We start from the raw sequence: 21,394 nt of genomic DNA, 5'->3' as shown, positions 1-21,394 counted from the left end.
CAAACTTCCGCTAAAGCCCCACCTCCCCCTCGTATCCCATCCGTTCTTTATTTATATACACACATTCTTTTTCTCTCTCTCCTTTTTCTCTCTCTGTCCCCCTCACTATACCCCTTGCCCATCCTCTGGGCTTTTTTCCCCCCCTCCCCCTTTTCTTTCTCCCTAGGCCATGATCCCATGATCCTCTCATATCCCTTTTGCCAATCAACTGTCCAGCTCTTGGCTCCATCCCTCCCCCTCCTGTCTTCTTTTATCATTTTGGATCTCCCCCTCCCCCACTTTCAAATCTCTTACTAGCTCTTCTTTCAGTTAGTCCTGACGAAGGGTCTCGGCCCGAAACGTCGACTGTACCTCTTCCTAGAGATGCTGCCTGGCCTGCTGCATTCACCAGCAACTTTTATGTGTGTTTCTAGGTGTCCTTGTTCATCAGTCACTGAAAGTAAGCATGCAGGTACAGCAGGCAGTGAAGAAAGCTAATGGCATGTTGGCCTTCATAACAAGGGGAGTTGAGTATAGGAGCAAAGAGGTCCTTCTGCAGTTGTACAGGGCCCTGGTGAGACCACACCTGGAGTATTGTGTGCAGTTTTAGTCTCCAAATTTGAGGAAGGACATTCTTGCTATTGAGGGAGTGCAGCAGGAGTTTACACCGTTAATTCCCGGGATGGCGGGATTGTCATATGTTGGAAGATTGGAGCTACTGGGCTTGTATACACTGGAATTTAGAAGGATGAGAGGGAATCTGATTGAAACATATAAGATTATTAAGGAATTGGACGCGGTAGAGGCAGGAAACATGTTCCCGATGTTGGGGGAGTCCAGACCCAGAGGCCACAATTTGAGAATAAGGGGTAGGCCATTTAGAACGGAGTTGAGGAAAAACTTTTTCACCCAGAGAGTTGTGGATCTGTAGAATCCTCTGCCTCAGAAGGCAGTGGAGGCCAATTCTCTGGATACTTTCTAGAAAGAGTTAGATAGAGCTCTTAATGATAGCGGAGTCAAGGGATATGGGGAGAAGGCAGGAATGGGGTACTGATTGTGAATGATCAGCCATGATCACAGTGAATGGTGGAGCTGGCTCAAAGGGCCGAATGGCCTACTCCTGCACCTATTGTCTATTGTCTATTTCCCTTTATCTTTGCAGATTGTTCACTCACACAAGTCCACCAACTTGCCTTAGGTTAATATCAAAAAGTAACAATGCTGTGGGTAATTTTAAAATACCTAGTTATTCTACCAGTTTTGTAACTGCGAACAAAGTTACCAGAGGATGCAACTGGTAGATGTAAATGACTTTATTTGGGACACACACATGCTGACATCCTTTGTGTTTGTGTGATTATATATATAAAATAATCTGGACAATTTCTATGGTTACTATGCCCTTATAATGCTTCTTTTGAGTTACACATAATTTTCAGACTCCTGGATCTTCCCACCAACATGCCCAAAATGAGCGTTAATTACTTACTGTGATCATACTCATGCAAAGGGATGTTGATTGTTTTCATGCATATGCAGACATCTCAGTCAGTTGAATGTCTCCTGGTCTACAATTTACTGTTCCGGGCTGCCTTTTAAATTTAATCTACAATCCCTATTCAGATCTGAAGGTTGATTACTGTTGAGGTTAATATTTGTTATATACCCTAACTCCAGAATATGCCCTTACATCAGCATGTCTTTGGAATGTTGGAGGAAATGGGGAAAACAGGGAATATGGAACAGTACAGCACAGGAACAGGTCCTTCAGCCCACGATGTGATGCTGAACTAACCTTTGCAGTACTTTCTTGAGATGGTCTAATCCAGAGTAAATGGACATTAATTTAAAATTGCAGCCAAGCTGTGCCATTTATTCTATCCAAGGATGAATGCGCTGAACCAAGGGTCAGGAAGCTGTCTTGGGTGTTCAGCCAGAATGGAGGAAAGGAAGGGTACACAACAATATCTTACAAATAATTATTCAACACTGGAAAAATTATTTCTGTTATGAACTTCATATACTTTAAACTGGGTAATATAAATAAGTAATAGAGTCACAGAGCACAACAGGATAGATCCTTCGGCCCATCTAGTCTACCTTGGTTTTCTGCCTAGTTACATCAACTTGCACCTAGACTGTAGCCCTCTGTAGTTTAAAAAAATAATAATTTGTGTTATATTACTCTTCAGCCTACGACACCCATGCCAACTATCAAGCAATCACCTACACCAGTCACATTTTTCCTCACTCATTCTCATAAATTGCCCTCAGCCTCTATTATTACCTATTATTCACCTGCCGCCACCACCATCCTTCCCGCTGTGATTTTTCCTGCCGTACCCTGCACTAGGGATAACTTACAACAGTACCCAATCAAACTGCAAGCTGGCACATCCTTGGCATTTTGCGGGAGGGGATCTAGTGGAGAAACCAAACCAAAAACAAGAACAATTGCCGCTAGCTTGCGACCGCTGTGGATTTGTTATACTTGCGTGACCCATCCCCCAGCTCCAATGGTTATCCTAAAAACTGAATCCTTTATTCGATCCTTCATTAGCAATTAGCATATGTACAATCTTGAAACGATGAAACTTAAGCATGCTCACATAAGCTAAGCGTTATCTCAGTGGTCCGCAAAAGATACGATGTCCACCGGTCCCAAGCTAAGAACTGCCACAAAATAAGCAAGAATATGTAACTTATTCCCTTTGCCTTTACCACCCCACCCCCAACTCATGAGACTAGTTACCATAATAAATGCGCAACGCAGAATTCAAAGGAGATAGAGAACAGATATACGGCTCCAACAAGAGAGAACCAGGGAGAACTCAAATAATCAGAACCCAAGGTCAGGTCACCATGTTTCTAGAGCTGTGACACAACAGTATTAAGTGTTGTGTCACTATGTCACATGATTGGAAATTTGTACAGACTGTTTGATGGTATAAATTGCTCCCAGTGAATCATCAGTGAATGCTTTTAATGCAAGGAATAGATAGCCCTGGCAGTTTTCAGTTCCTTTTTTGGTTTATATTGGCCTAGTTATTTTAACCTACAATCTGCTGCTCCTATATATTGTCAAATCTTCTTGCTAAATGTAATTGTTTTTAAAGCTAAAGGATAACAAGGTTTGGGCAGCTATTTAAGAAGGAGTCGAGACTATCTGAAATGGATATTAGTCTGAGGCTGGATCTCAGACTGAGTGGAGGGAAAGCAACAATCCCTGGACTTGGCAGGAGGAAGTGATGGCCACTCTTCACTGAACTCAACTGTCAAATATCGGAGAAACAGAGTTCCAATTTTTGACTTAATATCCTGCCAATGCTTCATATTGTAGGGTAATGTAATTGGTGGAAATGTACAGAATTCACAACTACTGACATTGGGTTTGAGTTCACTTTAAGAGGTGGGTCTGACATGATGAGGTAATTACATAAAGGACTTTTAGTGCACTTTGAGTTCCGTTTTTTGGTGTTCAGTAAATGAGTTGTTGCGGCTTCTCTAAAACATAAAACACCTCCGCTGTTTATTTGTAAACCTACAATATCACATGTTTAAAAAAAAAAGCGACTTGAGTCAAGTTCCAAATGACAGGGTGAAATGGCAGCATAGTGGTTTGCAAGGCGCTATTACCGCTCAGGGCATTGGGGTTCAGAGTTGAACTTAGACACCACTTGTAAGGAGTTTGTAGGTCCTCTTCATGAACATGTGGGTTTACTCTGGGTGCTTCGGTTTCCTTCCACTGTCCAAAGACATACCAGTTAGTGGGTTAATTGGTTATTGTAAATTGTCCTGTGATTAGGCTAGGGTTAAATAGGTGAGTTGCTGGGCTGAACGGGCCTGTTCCAGGCTGTATCTCTAAATAAATAACTAAAAATAGTTGGAGTAAACATTTAGCAGAAACCTGCATTATACTTCAATTTACTTTTTGTTTTGGAGAATGCCGCCCTAAGCAGGATGCCTAGGTATACCAAAATGGTACCTTCAAAGCGGGTTGCCGCACCAAATGGAAAAATGCAACTTCACCTTTGAGTGAACAAATCTTTACTAACTAATGTTCAGAAATACAGTACCTGGTATTTCTGAAACATACAGCATCACATGGTATGTTTCAGGCCACAATGTTGTGTGGAAATTGCAAAGGGATATATAATGAATTCCCGCTTCCCTTGTGTTACTAACCTTGACTTCCTCCTGTGATCCCTACCATCACAGAAGCCAGTTTAGTTAAGTTTCACATGTTTATCAAGAAATTGTTTCAAGTACTCGATACAGCATAGGATAAGGGACCTAAAATGATCTTGCCTTTGCTCTGGAAATGTGCCTTTAACCACACTGTTCCCGTACTTCCTGTAGGGAGTTTGTACATTCTCTCCATGACCTTGTGGGTTTCTTCCAGTTGCTCCGGTTTCCTCCCACAGTCCAAAGACGGACCAGTTAGTAGGTTAATTGGTCGTTGTAAATTGTCCCATAATTAGGCTAGGGTTAAATTGGGGGATGCTAGATGGCACAACTCAAAGCCCCAATTCCATGCTGTATCTCAATAAGTAAGTAACACTGTTATCTAACTGACAACATAGAATGTTACCCAGGTACCACAAAAGCAGAACTAACCAATTCAACCAATCCAGTTAATTATCACCTAATCACAACCCAAGTGAAAGAAGCCCGTCATCAACAGCATTATCAATTGCCTCTTGCCAAATGGTGCTCAGTTTCTGATTTGCCAGTAAACACAAAATACTCTGCAGATGCTGGGGTCAAAGCAACACTCACAACACGCTGGAGGAACTCAGCAGGTCGGGCAGTATCCGTGGAAACGATGAGTCGGCATTTCAGGCCGGAACCCTCTGAATTGCCAGGATCTCTCAGCTGCATATGTCATCACAGCCTTGACACAAACATCTCTTTGCCCTAAATTATCAGAAGTAAGTGAGAGTGACTGTCCAAGGCATCATGTGATCTAGTGTGGCATCTAGGCACTCTGGTGAAGTTGTAATCAGTGGACTTCTAAGGAAAAGCAGTGGCTGGAATCGTAACCCTGTAATCTCATTGGACATCAGTCCTCCCTATCCCTGGACATCATTGTAAGAATCCTTCAGGCCCCTGTTCCAGGCACAGCCATCTTCAGCTGCTTCAGCAATGAGCTTTCATCCTGCATGCTTAACTCCATTTGCAATTCCTCAGCAATTGAAGCAGTCCATGGCTGTGTACAGTAAGTCCAAGCACATTCATTTGTGTGCAGATGTCGCAGGTCTTATTTTCTCCACTGGGAATGTCTTGACAAGCTGCAACTCCATCTGGTTTGGGAGTAGCCGAGCATTAGACCGGAAGTCCCTACAGAAGATTGTGAGAACGATTGACAGGATCATACTTTATTGTCGCCAAACAATCGATACTAGAACGTATAATCATCACAGTGATATTTGATTCTGCGCTTCACACTCCCCGGATTGCAAATATTAAATATTAAAAATAGTTAAAATTTGTAAGTATTAAAAAATTAAATTATAAATCATAAATAGAAAATAGAAAAATGGGAAGTAAGGTAGTGCAAAAAAACTGAGAGGCAGGTCGGGATATTTGGAGGGTACGGCCCAGATCCGGGTCAGGATCCGTTCAGCAGTCTTATCACAGTTGGAAAGAAGCTGTTCCCAAATCTGGCCATACGAGTCTTCAAGCTCCTGAGCCTTCTCCCGGAGGGAAGAGGGATGAAAAGTGTGTTGGCTGGGTGGGTCGTGTCCTTGATTATCCTGGCAGCACTGCTCCGACAGCGTGCGGTGTAAAGTGAGTCCACGGACGGATGATTGGTTTGTGTGATGTGCTGCGCCGTGTTCACGATCTTCTGCAGCTTCTTTCGGTCTTAGGGGTCTTAGGATCATAGGGGTCCCCCTACCAGCCTTCGGAGACATTTATCAGGAGTTCTGCATACGCAGGGCCCTTAGTATTATCAAACACCCCACCCATTCATGCAGCATCCTCTTTGACTTTCTACCATCAGGCAGGAGACTGATCACCGAATCTGTTTTTGATGGTATTTGTGGGAGATTGGAATGGAAATTAGCCAGGACATAAGATGAGCTCTGAAAAACACCACTGTAGAATCTTTTTGGTACACCTGAAGAGACAGGCAGAGATGGAAACTCTGAGAATTTAGCTCTTCCTTAAGATCAGGGGTTCCCAATCTTTTTTATACCATGGACTCCTACCATTAACCGAGGAGTCCGTGGACCCCTGTTGGGAACTCCTGCTCTGGATCTTCTGGATTTTGCATGTTCAGAGAGGTTGATCCTTGAGTCCAATCTTACATGGACTTTGTATCTACCATTCAAGTGGATACTTGTGATTTTTCGCTGGTGTGTTTGCAATTGTGCAGGAGAGAGCTAGAGAAACAAAGGTTCAAAATATTCCCTAAAGAAAGCATGATGAAATATATCAGTAAGATGAAAATATTTGCATATTAATTCTCCTCCATTCTCTCACCGCATCCCCGCCCCCCCGCCCAACCACTTTCATGGGCACATCTTCCTGATACCAAAAAGTAAACAGTACAGAAATAAACCATTAAACAATTTCCTATCCCTTCAAGGAATAACAATCATGTGGACAGGATCCTTGATATTATGTTTTATTTTTCATCCTTTACTCATTAATACAATCCTGAAACTGTTACCAAAAAAGCACAGTCATCAGATAGCTCAATATATTGTCAATAACTCAAAATGTTCTCCAACACAAATTCTAAAGTGACTGCAGAGAGATAATATGCACGTAAAATATTTTGAAAGCCGCATCTGAGGGAGTTGTGGAACACTCGACGTGAATAGTTTCAAAGTCAACTTTAATTTCAAATGCAAAAGTATATGAATGGGCAGGTGCAATGAAAAATTTACTTGCAGCAGCAGCACAATCACATTGCGTAGCCAAGTGGTTAAGGCGTTAGACTAGCAACCTGAAGGTCACGAGTTCAAGCCTCAGCCGAGGCAGCGTGTTGTGTCCTTGAGCAAAGCATTTAACCACACATTGCTCCTGCACGTTTATAGCCCAGCGGCGGCGGTTGTTGCAGCATGGATAAGATAAGATAAGCAGCATTCTATTAGGCCATAAAACGTAGAAGCACAATTAGGCCATTAGGCCTATCGAATCTGCTCCACCATTCCATCATTTATTAATACCCATTCTCTTGCCAACTCTGTGTAACTTTTGTCGCCCTGACTAATCAAGAACCTAGCAAACTCAGCTTTCAATATACTCAATGACTTGGCCTTTATAGCCATCTGTGGCAATGAATTCTACAGATTCACCACCCTCTGGCTAAAGAAATTTCTCCTAATCTCTGTCCTACATGGATGTTCCTCCATTCTGAGGCTGTTCCCTCTGGTCCTATACTCCCCCACTACAGGAAACATGCTCTCCAAATCTACTCTATTTACGCCTTTCAATATACAATAGGTTTCAATGAGATTCCCCTCATTCTTCTAAACTCCAGTAATTACAGGCCAAGAGCCACCAAAAATGCTTCTCATATGAGAACCCTTTCAATTCCAGAATCATTCTTATGAACCTCTTCTGGACCCTCTCATATGCCAGTATATCCTTTCATAGATAAAGGGGCCCAAAACCGTTCACAATACTCCCAAGTGTGGTATAACCAATTCCTTATAAAGCCTTGGCATTATATCCCTGTTTTTATATTCTAGTCATCTTGAAATGAATGCTACATTGCATTTGCCTTCCTTACCATGAACTCAACCTGCAAATTAACCTTTAGGGAATCCTGCACGAGGACACCCAAGTCCTTTTGCACCTTGATTTTTGATTTCTTTCCCCATTTAGGAAATAGACTATGCTTTTGTTCCTTCTACAAAGGTGCTTGATTATACACTTCCTTACACTATATTCCATCTGCCATTACTTTGCCCGTTCTCCCAATCTGTCTAAGTCCCTCTGCAGACTCCCTGCTTCCTCAACACTACCTGCCCCTCCACCTATCTTTGTATCATCTGCAAACTTGATGACAAAGCTGTCAATTCCATCATCCAAATCACTGACGTGGAATGTGAAAGGAAGTGGTGCCAATACCTGGCCCCTGCAGAACACTAGAATAGGCCCCCTTTGTTCTGACTCTTTGCTTCCTGCAGTCAGCCAATCTTCTATCTATTCTAGTTTATTTCCTGTAACAGCATGGGTTCTCGTTAATCAGTCTTATGTGTGGTATCTTGTCAAAGGCCTTATGAAAATCCAAGTAAACAACATCCACTGGCTCTCCTTTGTCTCTCCTGCCTGTTATTTCCTCAAAGAATTCCAATAGATTTGTCAGGCTGGATTTCCACTGTTACTTTTAAAAACTTATGATGTTCTTTGGAACTCCATACTTCTTATTTACATTGAAGCTATTTGCAAAGCAATTTAATTGTTTGATAGAGAATCACACATTTCCATGTTTTCCTACAACGCTAATTAAATATGAACTTTTTTTTAGAAAGTCAAATATTAGCTGTTTAGTATGTCACAGTCAATTGCATTGTATTGTTACTTTTACCCTAAGAAAATATATTACTTATCTAAGGAAAGACTTTTATTTAGAGAAACAGTGCAGAATAGGCCGTTCTGACCCTTCAAGCATCCCCCAGCTTAACGCTAGCCTAATCATGGGATGATTTACGATGACCGATTAACTAACTGGTTCATCTTTGGAATGTGGGAGGAAACTAGAGCACCCGGAAAGAACCCATGCATTCACGGGGACAGACTCCTTACAGAAGACCTCTGAATTGAATGCCAATGTCCTGAGCTTTGATAGTGTTGCACTAACCGCTACGTTACCATGATATCCATATACGGACATACAGTGTTTGCATGGAGAGAACGCAGTGAAATTTATCAGACTAATTCTTGAGATATTAGGACTGTTGTATGAGAAGTGATTGGCCTCTATTCACTAGACTTTGAACAATAAGAGGGAGTCTCATTGAAAAGTGTGATTTTCTAGACAGATAGATGAGGGGAGGATATTTTCCATGACTGAGGGGTATAGAACCAGCGGTCACTGTTTCAGGACACAGGGTGATGTTTAGGATTGAGATGACAAAAAATTCCTTACCCTGAGAGTAGAATTCTGTACGAAGGAGAGCATAAGAGAATACGTCAGTAAATGGGTCAATTTGTAATCACTTTGAAAATGGAGCAAGTTTGAAGTGTCAAATGCCCTTTTCCTGCTCCCGTTTTCTGTGCTTCTTCATTTTCTGTACCTTTTCCCCATGAAAGCTCATGGTTCTGGAGGAAAAATAGCCTTGATACAATACCTGCCATTCTAATTATTTTCCTCCTGAAAGATTTATATTTCAGAGAATGTAAAAGGCAACATTCTCTCATGTCTTTTAATTCTGGATCACAAATCTTTTCTGGTGAGCTAACCATTAGGGTAGCAAGACTTCCATGTCACCACATGGTGTCCTTGTTGTTCAAAGGTTCAACAACTGAGATTCTAAAGTAAGACTCTAGAGGGGAGATTTGATAGAGGTACAGTATACAGAATTATAAGGGGTATTGATAGGGTAAATGCAAGCAGGCTTTTTCCACTGAGGTTGGGTGGCACTACAACTAGAGGTCATGGGTTAAGGGTGAAAGGTGAAAAGTTTAAGGGGAACATGAGGGGAAACTTCTTCACTCAGAGGATCGTGAGAGTGTAGAATATGCTGCCAGAGCAAGTGGTGCATGCAAGCTCAATTTCAGCATTTAAGAGAAATTTGGACAGGTATATGGATAGCATAGGTATGGAGGGCTATGGTCTGGGTACAGGTCAATGGGACTAGATAGTTTAATAGGTTCAACACAGACTGGATGGACCAAAGGGCCTGTTTCTATACCGTACTTTTCTATAACTCTAATAAATCTACTTAATTACTTTAAGTTTACAACTCAGCATCAGAAATTTCAAAGAACCTTCAAGGTATCTCTTCTATCGTGCGGACAGGCCGGCATTTGTAAGGTTTATGGTGGGCGTGTATGGACAGAATCTGCTGAAAGAGTTTTAATTGAATAATTTCTTTCCACAAGATCAAAGAGGAAATATGAGCAAATTGAAGTCACCTCAATAGTCTCCAGGGATTGAGCACAGAAACATAGAGATGGCCTCCACAACAAACAAAGCAGCTGTGTTTAATAGTGCACAGTCCACACCAGTAACGGATCCATCAGGAAGACAGAAAACTGATCTTCAACAACTCCATACAATAGGTAATTTTTAAAAATATAATTGCTCGTGAGTATTCACGTTAGTATGTGGAATTTACTATATCTTTAGAAACAAAATAGTCGTTAAAGGGAACAAAATCACAACTTCTGCCGTATCTTTTTGAATATATTGACTCCAATATCCTCCTCATCTTCAAGGAAATAACATTTTTTAAAAAATTACCTTACCAGGCTCCTTTGACTTTGGCTTACATTCTAGCACAGTCTGATTGTGAAACAAAGGCCACTCTCGTACTAGAGTAAAATTTAGTTTTGTTGTTTAAATCGACCTCACCAGCTCTGGGGCATGTGTCCTTAATGCAGATGGCTTTATCAAGAAACAAAATGTATTGGGTCAGGTGGTGTTGCGTTTTGCTTGACCTCCTCCCCTTGTCACCTTTCTTTCCCCAATCCCCTCCCCTCATCTCCCCCTTTCTCCCACTCTCCCTCTTCCCTCATTTCCCCACTTCCTGAACTCTGCAATACCACAATATCCGCCAATCTGAAATCTGCCAGGCTGGGGAAAATAAATCTACCCCTTTAAGGTCAATGTCTATGTGTTTATTAGTTGAGGCTTGGACATCAGGAAAACTCCCAGATCACTATCTTGTCTGCTAGTAATCAAACAAGGGGCAAGAGTAAAGTAAGACACTTATTTACGGGGCTCTCACTAAAGAGAAGAAACTGTGCATGGTTCCTGTTCCTAATTTCATCTCTGCTATGTTTCTGGGTGAGAATAAGATCAGGTCTGGATGTCCTTCATGAAAATTCCTCATGACAACTTGAGCAAGGTAATGGGAGTAAATTTTGCTGATGAAGCTACACTCTGTTGAGAAGGTATTTACTTTTGAAGAGAAGGGTAATTGGATGTTTAAAAATTATTTGAAAATGATTAAATTATCATTTGGAATGCTGCTGTAGTTGTTATGTCGTTCCTGTTATGCTGCACCTGGCTTTAGAATTAGAATCAGGTTTAATAGTGCAAAAATAGAAATAAAAGGTAGTGAGGTCGTGTTCATAGTTCAATGTCCATTCAGAAATCGGACGGCAGAGGGGAAGAAGCTGTTCCTAAATCACTGAGTGTGTGCCTTCAGGCTCCTGTACCTCCTTCCTGATGGTAGCAATAAGAACAAGGCATGACCTGGGTGATGGGGGATCCTTAATAATAGATGCTGCCTTTTTCAGGCATCGCTCCTTGAAAATGTCTTGAATTTTATGGCAGTTAGTGCCCATGATGGAGCTGGATGAGTTACAACTCTCTGCAGCTTATTTTAACTGAGGATTCCCAACCCTGTTTATTCCATTTATCCCTACCATTAACTGAGGGGTCCATGGACACCAGATTTGCAACCCCTGCTTTAAAGTTTCAATCGTAAGTTGTATTTACAACCTGCAAAAATTGACTACCCTAGAACCAGTGATTAAAGGACATTCTCTTATTTATCGATGAGTGACTGTAGCCCACAGGTAACCTGATCATTTGCTCTTGTCAGAATGGTAGTACAATAACGACACAAAATACAAGAGACAGCAGATGCTGGAATTGGAAGCAGAAAACAAAATTTGGGGGGAACTCAGTGGGTCAGACAACATCTGCAGAGAGAAGAGAGCACTCAACATTTTGGGCCAGGAATCTGAAACGGAATCCCCCCCCCCCCACGCCATGGATGCTGCCTATACTGTTGTGTACCTATATTGGTTTATTAAGTATTCGTGTTTGTTTAAACAATTAATTAAAGGTTATATGTAAAAATGCGTTAATTGAATACATCACCAAACTACCACTTAAAATGGGTGCGCCTCGCTTAAAGTAAAGACGAAGTTACACCCACATTTCGAAACATAAAAACATAGTTTCTTGTCCCGCATTTCTTGGCCACGTGTCTTCCTTTGAATTAATTTATTGTTTTGAGGGTATAAAGCATCGACAATGGGGTAACGTCTTCCCTGACCAAGGGAATCACTCTGCTTAGCAGGTGAGACTTGTGGCTGTGAAACAATTGCAGGACTTCCATGTCGTAAATGACATGATCCATTTGACACCAAATGCACATAATGGTGTCAAATCCAATGTAATGATAAGTTAAAATGATCAAAGTTCAATGTACATTTAATATCAGAGAATGTATTCAGTATACAACCTGAAATTCATGCTCTTCACAGACATCCATGAGACAAAGAAACTCAAAGAACGATAAAAACATCGAAGCCCTGAAGCTGCTCCCTTTGCACAAGCATCAGCAAAAAGCATCGACCACCCACTCCACCCCCACACCCCCAACCAACCTTGCAAGCAGTAACAGAGACCCCAAGCAGTCCATTGATCCACAGTCCATCAAACTACAGTCCACAAACCAGCACTTTGGTATTTCAAACAAGTGAAGATCTGCAGATGCTGAAAATCCAAGCTACACACACAAAGTGCACAGACAGACTCTCTCTTCTCTCTCTCTCTCTCTCTCCCTCTCCCTCTCCCCCCCCCCGTCTCTCTTCCCGTCTCTCTCACCCCCTCCAGCTGAGAGGTTGGTACAACAATGAGAGCAGAGACCAGCAACTCACTGTCCCAATGTTACAATCTTCTGCAAATCCCCTGTCTCAGGCATGAACAGGCTCACATTCTTCATTGAAAGAGAGAGGGAATCGCTCGAGTACATAAAAAGATTACAAAAAGTGGTCGTTGTAAAAGCAGTAAGTTTACTCATAAACTGAAACACCAACTGCAAGTACTGGAGATCTAAAGTACTGCAGTCAGGGAAGATCTGTGACGAGAGAAACAGAGTTACTGTTTCAGATTGAACTTTTATCCGAACTGTTTAATTAGTATCATCTCTCTGGCTATACATGTTCATACAGTATATCCAGAATCACTGAAACTAGAATTATAAACAATCCTCTATTAAAGGCAGCCTTTAGAAGTGTTAATTTTTATAAGTGCATTCACCAACCAGAGAATGACTGGAGTCCATTTATTGTTAGAAATAGACATAGATATAGACATACTTTATTGATCCCGAGAGAAATTGGGTTTCGTTACAGCTGCACCAACCAAGAATAGAGCATAAATATAGCAATACAAAAACCACAAACAATCAAACAACAATATGCAAACTATGCCGGATGGAAATAAGTCCAGGACCAGCCTATTGGCTCAAGGTGTCTGACCCTCCACGGGAGGAGCTGCAAAGTTCAATGGCCACAGGCAAGAACAACCTCCCATGACGCCCAGTGTTGCATCTCGGTGGAATATGGCCGGAGTCCAACAGCAAAAAGTTCAATATCCAGGCTACAAACACGTTCCTTGATCGTAATATGACCAGCATTGCACCATCTGTTGTTAATCAGAACAGCAAGCCCCCCTCCTTTACACTTACCGCTCTCAGTGCACTTCCGGTCAGCCCGTTGTTGCTCCTCTCCGCGCCCTGTGGCGCATCGGCCCAAATCGCTAACTCAACCCAGCACAGATGGAAAGCGTGCAAGGAGTCGGGCTGATTCGAACCCCAGGCCCACCTGCCCCAAAGTCTGGTGAGGATGCAACTAAACCACCAGACAGCTTGAAGTCCATTTCTAAAGCCTGCCTAATCCCTTGTGTTTACCGTTCATGCTCTTGTTTGATTTTGGAAGTCTTACCTAGAAAAGGACAGAAATATATATTACAAGAAGAATTTCACAAATGAAATTTGTTAGGATATCTGAACCTTGAATAGAGCTGTGCACAAACAGGTTAATTCACGTCAATTGCAAAGTTTGTGTGTTCCTGCAAGTTCTCATCATTTTAATCAGAGAGTCCCAACCTGGGATCCACTGATTCCTCGTCTAACAGTTAGGGTCCGTGGCATAAAAAAGGCTGGAAACCCCCGATCTGAATGAAGAAAAGTCAATCTAATATTTCTTTCAAAAGCCAGTTTTTAAACATTTTTGTGGGATCCTTATGGCACTAGTAAAATTAATTTCACGTGTGCATTTTTACCTTTCCAAAATTATTCCCTTGAGGGCTGATGAATTATTGAGTTAGATACATAAAGGAGATTGTTTTACCCCAATGATTTACTGTCCACAATTCCTACTCAGAACATGTTGGAATTAACATCATACTTCCTGACTCAACTGGGTAAAACTACTCTCTGATTTTAATCAGACTACAAAAGGAAGGATTTGCAATGGGAATGGAAATATTTGAGGGCTTAAATTGACATTAATGATTTGACAATTCTTTAGGCCATTTGGCCCATCGAGTTTGCTCCTGCCATTTCATCATGGCTGATCCATTTTCACTCTCATCCGAATCTTCTGTCTTCTCATATCCCTTCATTCACTGACTAATCAAGACTCTATCAACCACTACTTAAATATGCCCAATAACTTGACCTCCACAGCCACCTGTGGCAATGAATTCCAGAGATTCACCATTCTCTGGCTGAAGAAATTCCTCCTTATCTCCATTCCAAAAGGAGCCCCTCTATTCTGAGCTGTGTCCTCTGGTCTTAGACTCTCCCATCATAAGAAACATCCTCTTCACATCTATTCTATCAAGGCTTTTCACCATTCAGTAGGTTTCAATGAGGTTTGCCTGCATTCTTCTGAATTCTAGTGAATACAGGCCCAGAACAATTAAATACTCTTCATATGACAAGCCGATCAATCTTGGAATCATTTTTGTGAACCTCCTTTGAACCCTCTTCAGTTTCAGCACATCCTTTCTTAGCTAAGGGGCCCCAAACTGCTCACAGTACTCCAAGTGAGGCCTCACCAGTGCTTTATAAAGCCTCGACATTACATCCTTGTTTATATATTCTAGCCCTCTTGAAATGAATGCTAACATTACATTTGCCTTCCTCATCACCGACTCAACCTGCAAGCTAACCTTTAGGGAATCCTGCACAAGGACTCCCAAGTCCCTTTGCACCTCAGACTTCTGAATTTTCTCTCCATTTAGAAAACAGTCTACCCTTTTATTTCTTCTACCAAAGTGCATGACCACACACTTCTCGACACTATTTTCCATCTGCCACTTCTTTGTCCATTCTCCTAATCTGTCTAAGTCCTTCTACACTTCCTCAAAACTAGCTGTCCCTCCACCTCTCTTTGTATCATCCATAAACTTGGCCACAAAGCCATCAATTCCATCATCCATCATTTACTAATCAGCTTTTCACTAGAAAATATGCAAATTATCTTGGCAGGTCATAGCTACTGAGAATGCTCAGATGCCTGTGGTACACGGTCTGGACCAGAGCCTTGTAAGATGAATTCACTGACTGAATGGGCCTGCCCATAGTGACTGAATGGCTGGTATGAGTGCAGATGTGTTGTGTGAGCATGGGATATCTCTTTTATAGAGCTGCGACCACTCACCTAGTTTAACTGCTGGAATTGGATTACATATTGGAATCCTCCAAACTCACGATGGTTCTATCAAAACTTTAGTACCACCAAAGTGACCTAACAAAACAGTCCATAAACATAAGAGATTCTGCAGATGCTGGAAATCTTGAGCAACACACACAAAATGCTTGAGGAACTCAGCAAGCCTGGCAGAATCTATGGAGAAGAACATGCAGTTGACTTTTCTTCATAAGACATGCTCTCTAACCCAAGCAGAATCCTGGTAAATCTCCTCAGTACCCTCTCCAAAGATTTACTAGGATGTTGCCATGATTAGAAAGCATTAAATATGAGGAGAGGTTAAGCAAGCTAGGGCTTTTCTTTTTGGAGTGATGGAGGAATAGAGACAATTTGATAGAGGTGTGTAGGCTAATGGCTAATACCTGAGGGCATCAGTTCAAATTTACTTTGAACTTTGAACTTTAAGGTGAGCAGAGGAAAGTTTAAGGGAGATGTCAGAGGTAGTTCTTTTTTACACAGGAAGTGGTAAGTACCTGGTTGGAATATTAGGTTCATTTAAGAGACTCTTAGATAGGCACAGTATATAGGGTAATGTAATGGGTGACAGACAACAGATGTTCATAATAAAAAATGTTTTACATAATTCACATACATCATCATTGAGTTGTGTTCACTTTAAGAAATGGTGTCTGATGTAATGTCGTCAGTGTAAGGTGACTGCTTTTGGTTTGTTGAAAATGGAAGTAAAGGGCTGCGGCTTTTGTTCAGCACTTAGAATGAATCTTGCATGTTTTATTCACAAAATCCCATAGGTACATGCATGAAAGAAAAATGGAGGATTGTGGACTGTTATATTTCTGATCCTTAGGGTTCTTCCCGGAGTCAGAAATGGCAACCAGTCTTAATTCCAAGATTTCAGTTTACTTTAGAATACGAACAAACGTAATAAAGAGCCAAGAAATGGTGCTAAGAGGTGAAATAATGCTAATGAGTTGAAGACAAAGGAGTAAAAGATGGTGCTTATGAAAAATCTATCACTTTTATATATAAGAAAATTCCTTAGATAGAAATGAATGAATTAATATGCTACATAATTAAAACAATTACATCGTGTGGGTAATGTGCTAATACTTAGCCAATGAAAACTGAGAAAGGTAATAAACTGTTAGTTTAGCTGCTATACCGCTTTCTGCCAGTGAGTGTGAAAAATACATGGGTTTATTAAAAAGAACAAATCTTATACAAGTATTACTTTAAAAAACAGTGGTTTTCAACAGAGCTATGTAGGAGGGAAGGGTAGATTGACCTTGGAGTAGGTTAAAAGGTTAGCACAATATCATGGGCTCAAGGGCATGTACGTTACTATCTTTTATGTTCTATATCTTTCAGAAAATAAAAACGAGCAGAATAATAGTAGAAAACTAATCCAAGGGAAACTAGAAGGCACAATAGAATATAGAGTAAGTGTTCTCCAATTATATAATTTTATTTGTCTCTCTTTATAAGTGCATTAGAAATAGAGATACAAAGCAACACACACAAAATGCTGGAGGAACTCAGCAGGCCAGGCAGCATCTATGGGAAAGAGTAAACAGTTGACGTTTTGGCCGAGACTCTTCATCAGAATTGGAAAAGAAATAAAACGTCAGAGTAAGAAGGTGAGGAGGAAGAAGTACAAGGTGGCAGGTGACAGGTGAAACTGGCAGAGGGGGAGGGGTGAAGTAAAAAGCTGAGAAGTTGATTGGTGAAAGAGATAAAGGGCTGGATAAGGGGGAATCTGATAAGAGAGAACAGAAGACCATGGAAGAATGGGAAGGGGGAGGAGCACCAGAGGGAGGTGATGGGCCAGTAAGGAGATAAGGAGAGGAAAACAACAATGGGGAATGGTTGAGGGGGGGTGCAATTACCGGAAGCTTGAGAAATTGATGTTCATTCTGTCAGGTTAGAGGCTACCCAAATGGAATATAAGGTGTTGTGATGCTCCTCCAACCTGAGTGTGCCCTCATCATGGTCATCCATTTTAATACTACTTCCTATTCCTATTCTGACATGTCAGCCTATAGTCTCCTCTATTGCCCCTTCCTTTCCAGTTCTGATGAAGGGTCTCAGTCCAAAACATCAACTGTTTACTCTTTTCCATAGATGCTGCCTCGCCTGCTGAGTTCCTCCAGCATCTTATGTGTGTTGCTTTAGATTTCCAGCATCAGCAAAATTTCTCATGTTAGAGATACAATGTGATTCTTTTTCCTTTATAGGCAGGAATGGAGGATACTCTCTGCAGCATAGCCCTGAAGTTCAACAGCACACCAAATAAACTGGTTCATCTAAACAAGCTCTACTCACAAAGTATTGTCCCTGGGCAGGTATGTGCATTGCTAAGTCCCCACTATCAGATGTATAATGGCTGCATCATGGCCTGGCATGGGAACACCAATGCCTTTGAACAGAAAATCCTACAAAAGGTTGTGGATTCGGCCCAGTACATCACGGGTAAAGCCCTCCCAACCACTGAGCACATCTACATGAAACGCTGTCAAAGGAAAGCAGCATCCATCACCAAAGACCCCCACCACCCAGGCCATGCTCTCTTCTTGCTGCTGCCATCAGGTAGAAGGTACAAGAGCTTCAGGACTCACACCACCAGGTTCAAGAACAGTTACTACCCCTCAACCATCAGACTCTTGAACAAAAGGGGATAACGACACTGATCTATTAAGATGTTCCCACAACCATTGGTGTCACTTTATGGACTCTTTGTCTTATAATTTCATACTCTCATTTTTTATGCTATTTATTTATATTGGATTTGCACCGTTTGTTGTCTTCTGCACTCTGGTTGATCTTTCATTGATCCTGTTGTAGTTACTATTCTGTAGATTTGCTGAGTATACCTGCAGGGAAAAAGAGTCTCAGGGTTGTATGTGGTAATATATACAGTATGTACTCTGATAATAAAATTGACTTTGAACTTTGATCGAATGTTGGAAAGATAATAGAGGCCAAATGGTATAAAATGGAAATCCCATTATGTACAGTACATTTCATAGAGCATAGAATAGTACGGCACAGTACAGGCCCTTCGGCCCACAATGTTGTGCCGACCCTCAAACCCTGCCTCCCATATAAGCCCCCACCTTAGATTCCTCCATATACCTGTCTAGTAGCCTCTTAAACTTCACTAGTGTATCCGCCTCCACCACTGACTCAGGCAGTGCATTCCAGGCACCAACCACTCTCTGAGTGAAAAACCTTCCTGTAATATCCCCCTTGAACTTCCCACCCCTTACCTTAAAGCCATGTCCTCTTGTATTGAGTAGTGGTGCCCTGTCTTGCTTGTCTTGAATAGAAAATTGACAAGGATGATGCATTTACACCTACTTCAGATCTGGATCAGTGGTGAAGCAATGTTATGCCTAAGTGAACAAACTCTGAATAATTTTTTCCCCCTGCAGCGCTTGTACATTCCTTTTCCTGTCGCTGCACAGAGTGAAGACAGCCCCTTGTCCTCAAGTCCAACCCATTCTCTAAGTCTGTCTTCATCCGACGCTGAGTACGACAAACTCTTGGTAAGTGGTGCTGATTAATTTCCTGTATCCCAACCCCCCCCCCCTCACCTGGCTTTCACGCAGGCCTCCCTAAAAATAATCATTTAATTCCTCTTAGTGGATGAAGGTAGAAAGATACCTTGCAAAATTTGAACAGACAATGGAAATGGAAATGGTAGGTGAGGAGAAACAGAAAGCTTGTCAATTTTTAAAAATAGGAACAGAATATATTTAAATTGGGAAAATACACGAAGTGTTACTAGCCTTAGAGTCACAATAAGAAAACTGATAGTACCAATGAAATAGAGCCCAAATTATTATATACCCTGGTATAAAAAGTTAATACTTGTAATATTAATACAGTAGATTCCAGTTAAATTGAGCCCTCAGTTAATCAGGACATCACTTATTTGGGACAACTCGTAAAGAACAAAGGCTAATTGAGAAAATAACCAGGATTCCTATCAGTTATTGTGTGCTGGTTAATTGGAGCAGGGAACTGTTGCCAAACAGCTAACTAGCATCAGTCATGTGCATTTACATAGCCGTTAGACAGTTCGCTGTGCTTAGAACGAACAGGTTTTAAATCGTGTCTGTTGTGTGCACTCTGTTCAAAAAGTAGTGATTTTTGTCACTAGTAGTTGGCGAGAAATGAGCAGTAAGACGAATCAGAACTATTTTGTTCACCATGGTTTCAAGCATTCAGGCTTGGAAGTGCCAGAGACGGTCAGGAGTAAAAATGGAAACAATTTCACTACTACAACAAGATAGGAACCATGAAGAATCTGAAGGTATCAATAATTGTCTTGAATATTAAAATGAAAATGAAATGAATCATCGATAGCATTGTATGAAGGCCAATGTTACTGTGTGTTGTTACTCAGTTTGTCTTTTTTATACCTTTTTAACTACTTCCATGAAACTTTGGCTAATTGCAGCCAAAATTACTGATCCTGATGTGTCCCAGTTTACTAGAATCCGCTGTATATAGTTACAATAATACTACCTTCAGACAGGATGTAGATATTTGGGGTAACTGCAGAGGCAGTAACATTATGAGGGCCAATTTGAAGGTAAAGAGGTTAGCTTTATTTGTCACATGTACACAGAAACACTGTCATGGTAATAGATGAAAGTGACTTAGGAGGGGGGGGTAATGTATTTATTTGTTTATTTTTTTTATTGGTAGAAGAAATCAATATCCATGCCGTCAGGTTAGAGGCTACCCAGACAGAATATAAGGTGTTACTCCTCCAACCTGAAGGAAAAGGACGCGTTTATACACTACCATTCATGCCTGCTGCCAATAAAGGACCATTTTAGAGGTTGGAATTTAAAAAAAACACAGCAGTCAATTTTCCTACAGTAAGGTACAATGATCAGCAGTTTGAAAATGACAAAATCATCTGTTTTATGTTGATCGAGGTTTAAATATTAGCCAACATGAAATACCGTATTTGTGCAATCCAGAGGTTTGAAAGTCAGTAATGAAATGTAAAAATTGGTGGTTACAGCTGTTCCAAGACCAAAGGAACAAACAAAAAAGAAATGCAGAATTTACTTCCTCTCTCATCTCCACCCAGGGCCCCAAACAGTCCTTCCAGGTGAGGCAAGTTTGCTGGGTTTGTCTATTGTGTCCAGCACTCCTGATGTGGCCTCCTTGACGTTGGTGAGACACATTGAAAATAGGAGGACCATTTGGTCGAGCACCTCCACTGAATCTGCCACGAGCGGGACTTCCCAGTGGCCAAACGTTTCAATTCTCATTCCCGTTTCAACATGTCGGTCCATGGCCTCCTCTTGTGCCACGATGAGGCCACCCTCAGGGTGGAGGAGCAACACCTTGTATTCTGTCTGGTTAACTCCACCCCGATGGCATGAATGTCAATTTCTCCTTCTGGTGAAAAAAATAAAAAATAAATAACAATAAAACTTTCCCACCCTCCCCTCTTCTTCTATTTCCCCACTCTAGCCTCTTCTCACCTGCCTATCACTTCCCCTGGGTCCCCTCCTCCTTCTCTTTCTCCTACTGTCCACTTCCCTCTCCTATCATATTCCTTCCTCTCCAGCCCTTTACTTTTCCCATCTACCTGGCCTCACCTTCTATCTAGAGTCCTTCCTGTTCCCCCCCCCCAACTTTTTTATTTTGGCATTTTTCCCCTTCCTTTCCAGTCCTGAGGAGAGGTCTTGGCCTGAAACGTCAACTATTTATTCATTTCCATTGATGCTACCTGACCTGCTGAGTTCCTCCAGCATTTTGTGTGTGTTGCTTTGGATACAATGCATAC

At 41.5% G+C, this 21,394-nt stretch overlaps 1 protein-coding gene across 4 annotated transcripts in view; it reads left to right on the top strand.

The window, feature by feature from the left end:
- LOC140190126 (nuclear receptor coactivator 7) overlaps nucleotides 1–21,394 on the top strand; it is a 108,947-nt gene that overhangs the window by 9,988 nt on the left and 77,565 nt on the right. For 2 of the 4 annotated variants that reach the window (XM_072246625.1, XM_072246626.1), the window contains 4 exons: nucleotides 10,042–10,221; nucleotides 16,951–17,021; nucleotides 17,817–17,924; nucleotides 19,014–19,127. In XM_072246625.1, the coding sequence (XP_072102726.1) occupies nucleotides 10,113–10,221; nucleotides 16,951–17,021; nucleotides 17,817–17,924; nucleotides 19,014–19,127 (402 nt within the window). In that variant the 5' untranslated portion in view covers nucleotides 10,042–10,112. Of the gene's footprint in view, nucleotides 1–10,041; nucleotides 10,222–16,950; nucleotides 17,022–17,816; nucleotides 17,925–19,013; nucleotides 19,128–21,394 lie in introns of those variants that run through there. The other 2 variants (XM_072246627.1, XM_072246628.1) reach the window with 2 other exon arrangements.

This window comes from Mobula birostris, chromosome 29 (genome assembly GCF_030028105.1).
Source record: "Mobula birostris isolate sMobBir1 chromosome 29, sMobBir1.hap1, whole genome shotgun sequence".
Lineage (NCBI taxonomy): Eukaryota > Metazoa > Chordata > Chondrichthyes > Myliobatiformes > Myliobatidae > Mobula > Mobula birostris.
Note: the sequence above shows the minus strand (reverse complement) of the source record. Positions and strands in the feature narration are given on the sequence as shown.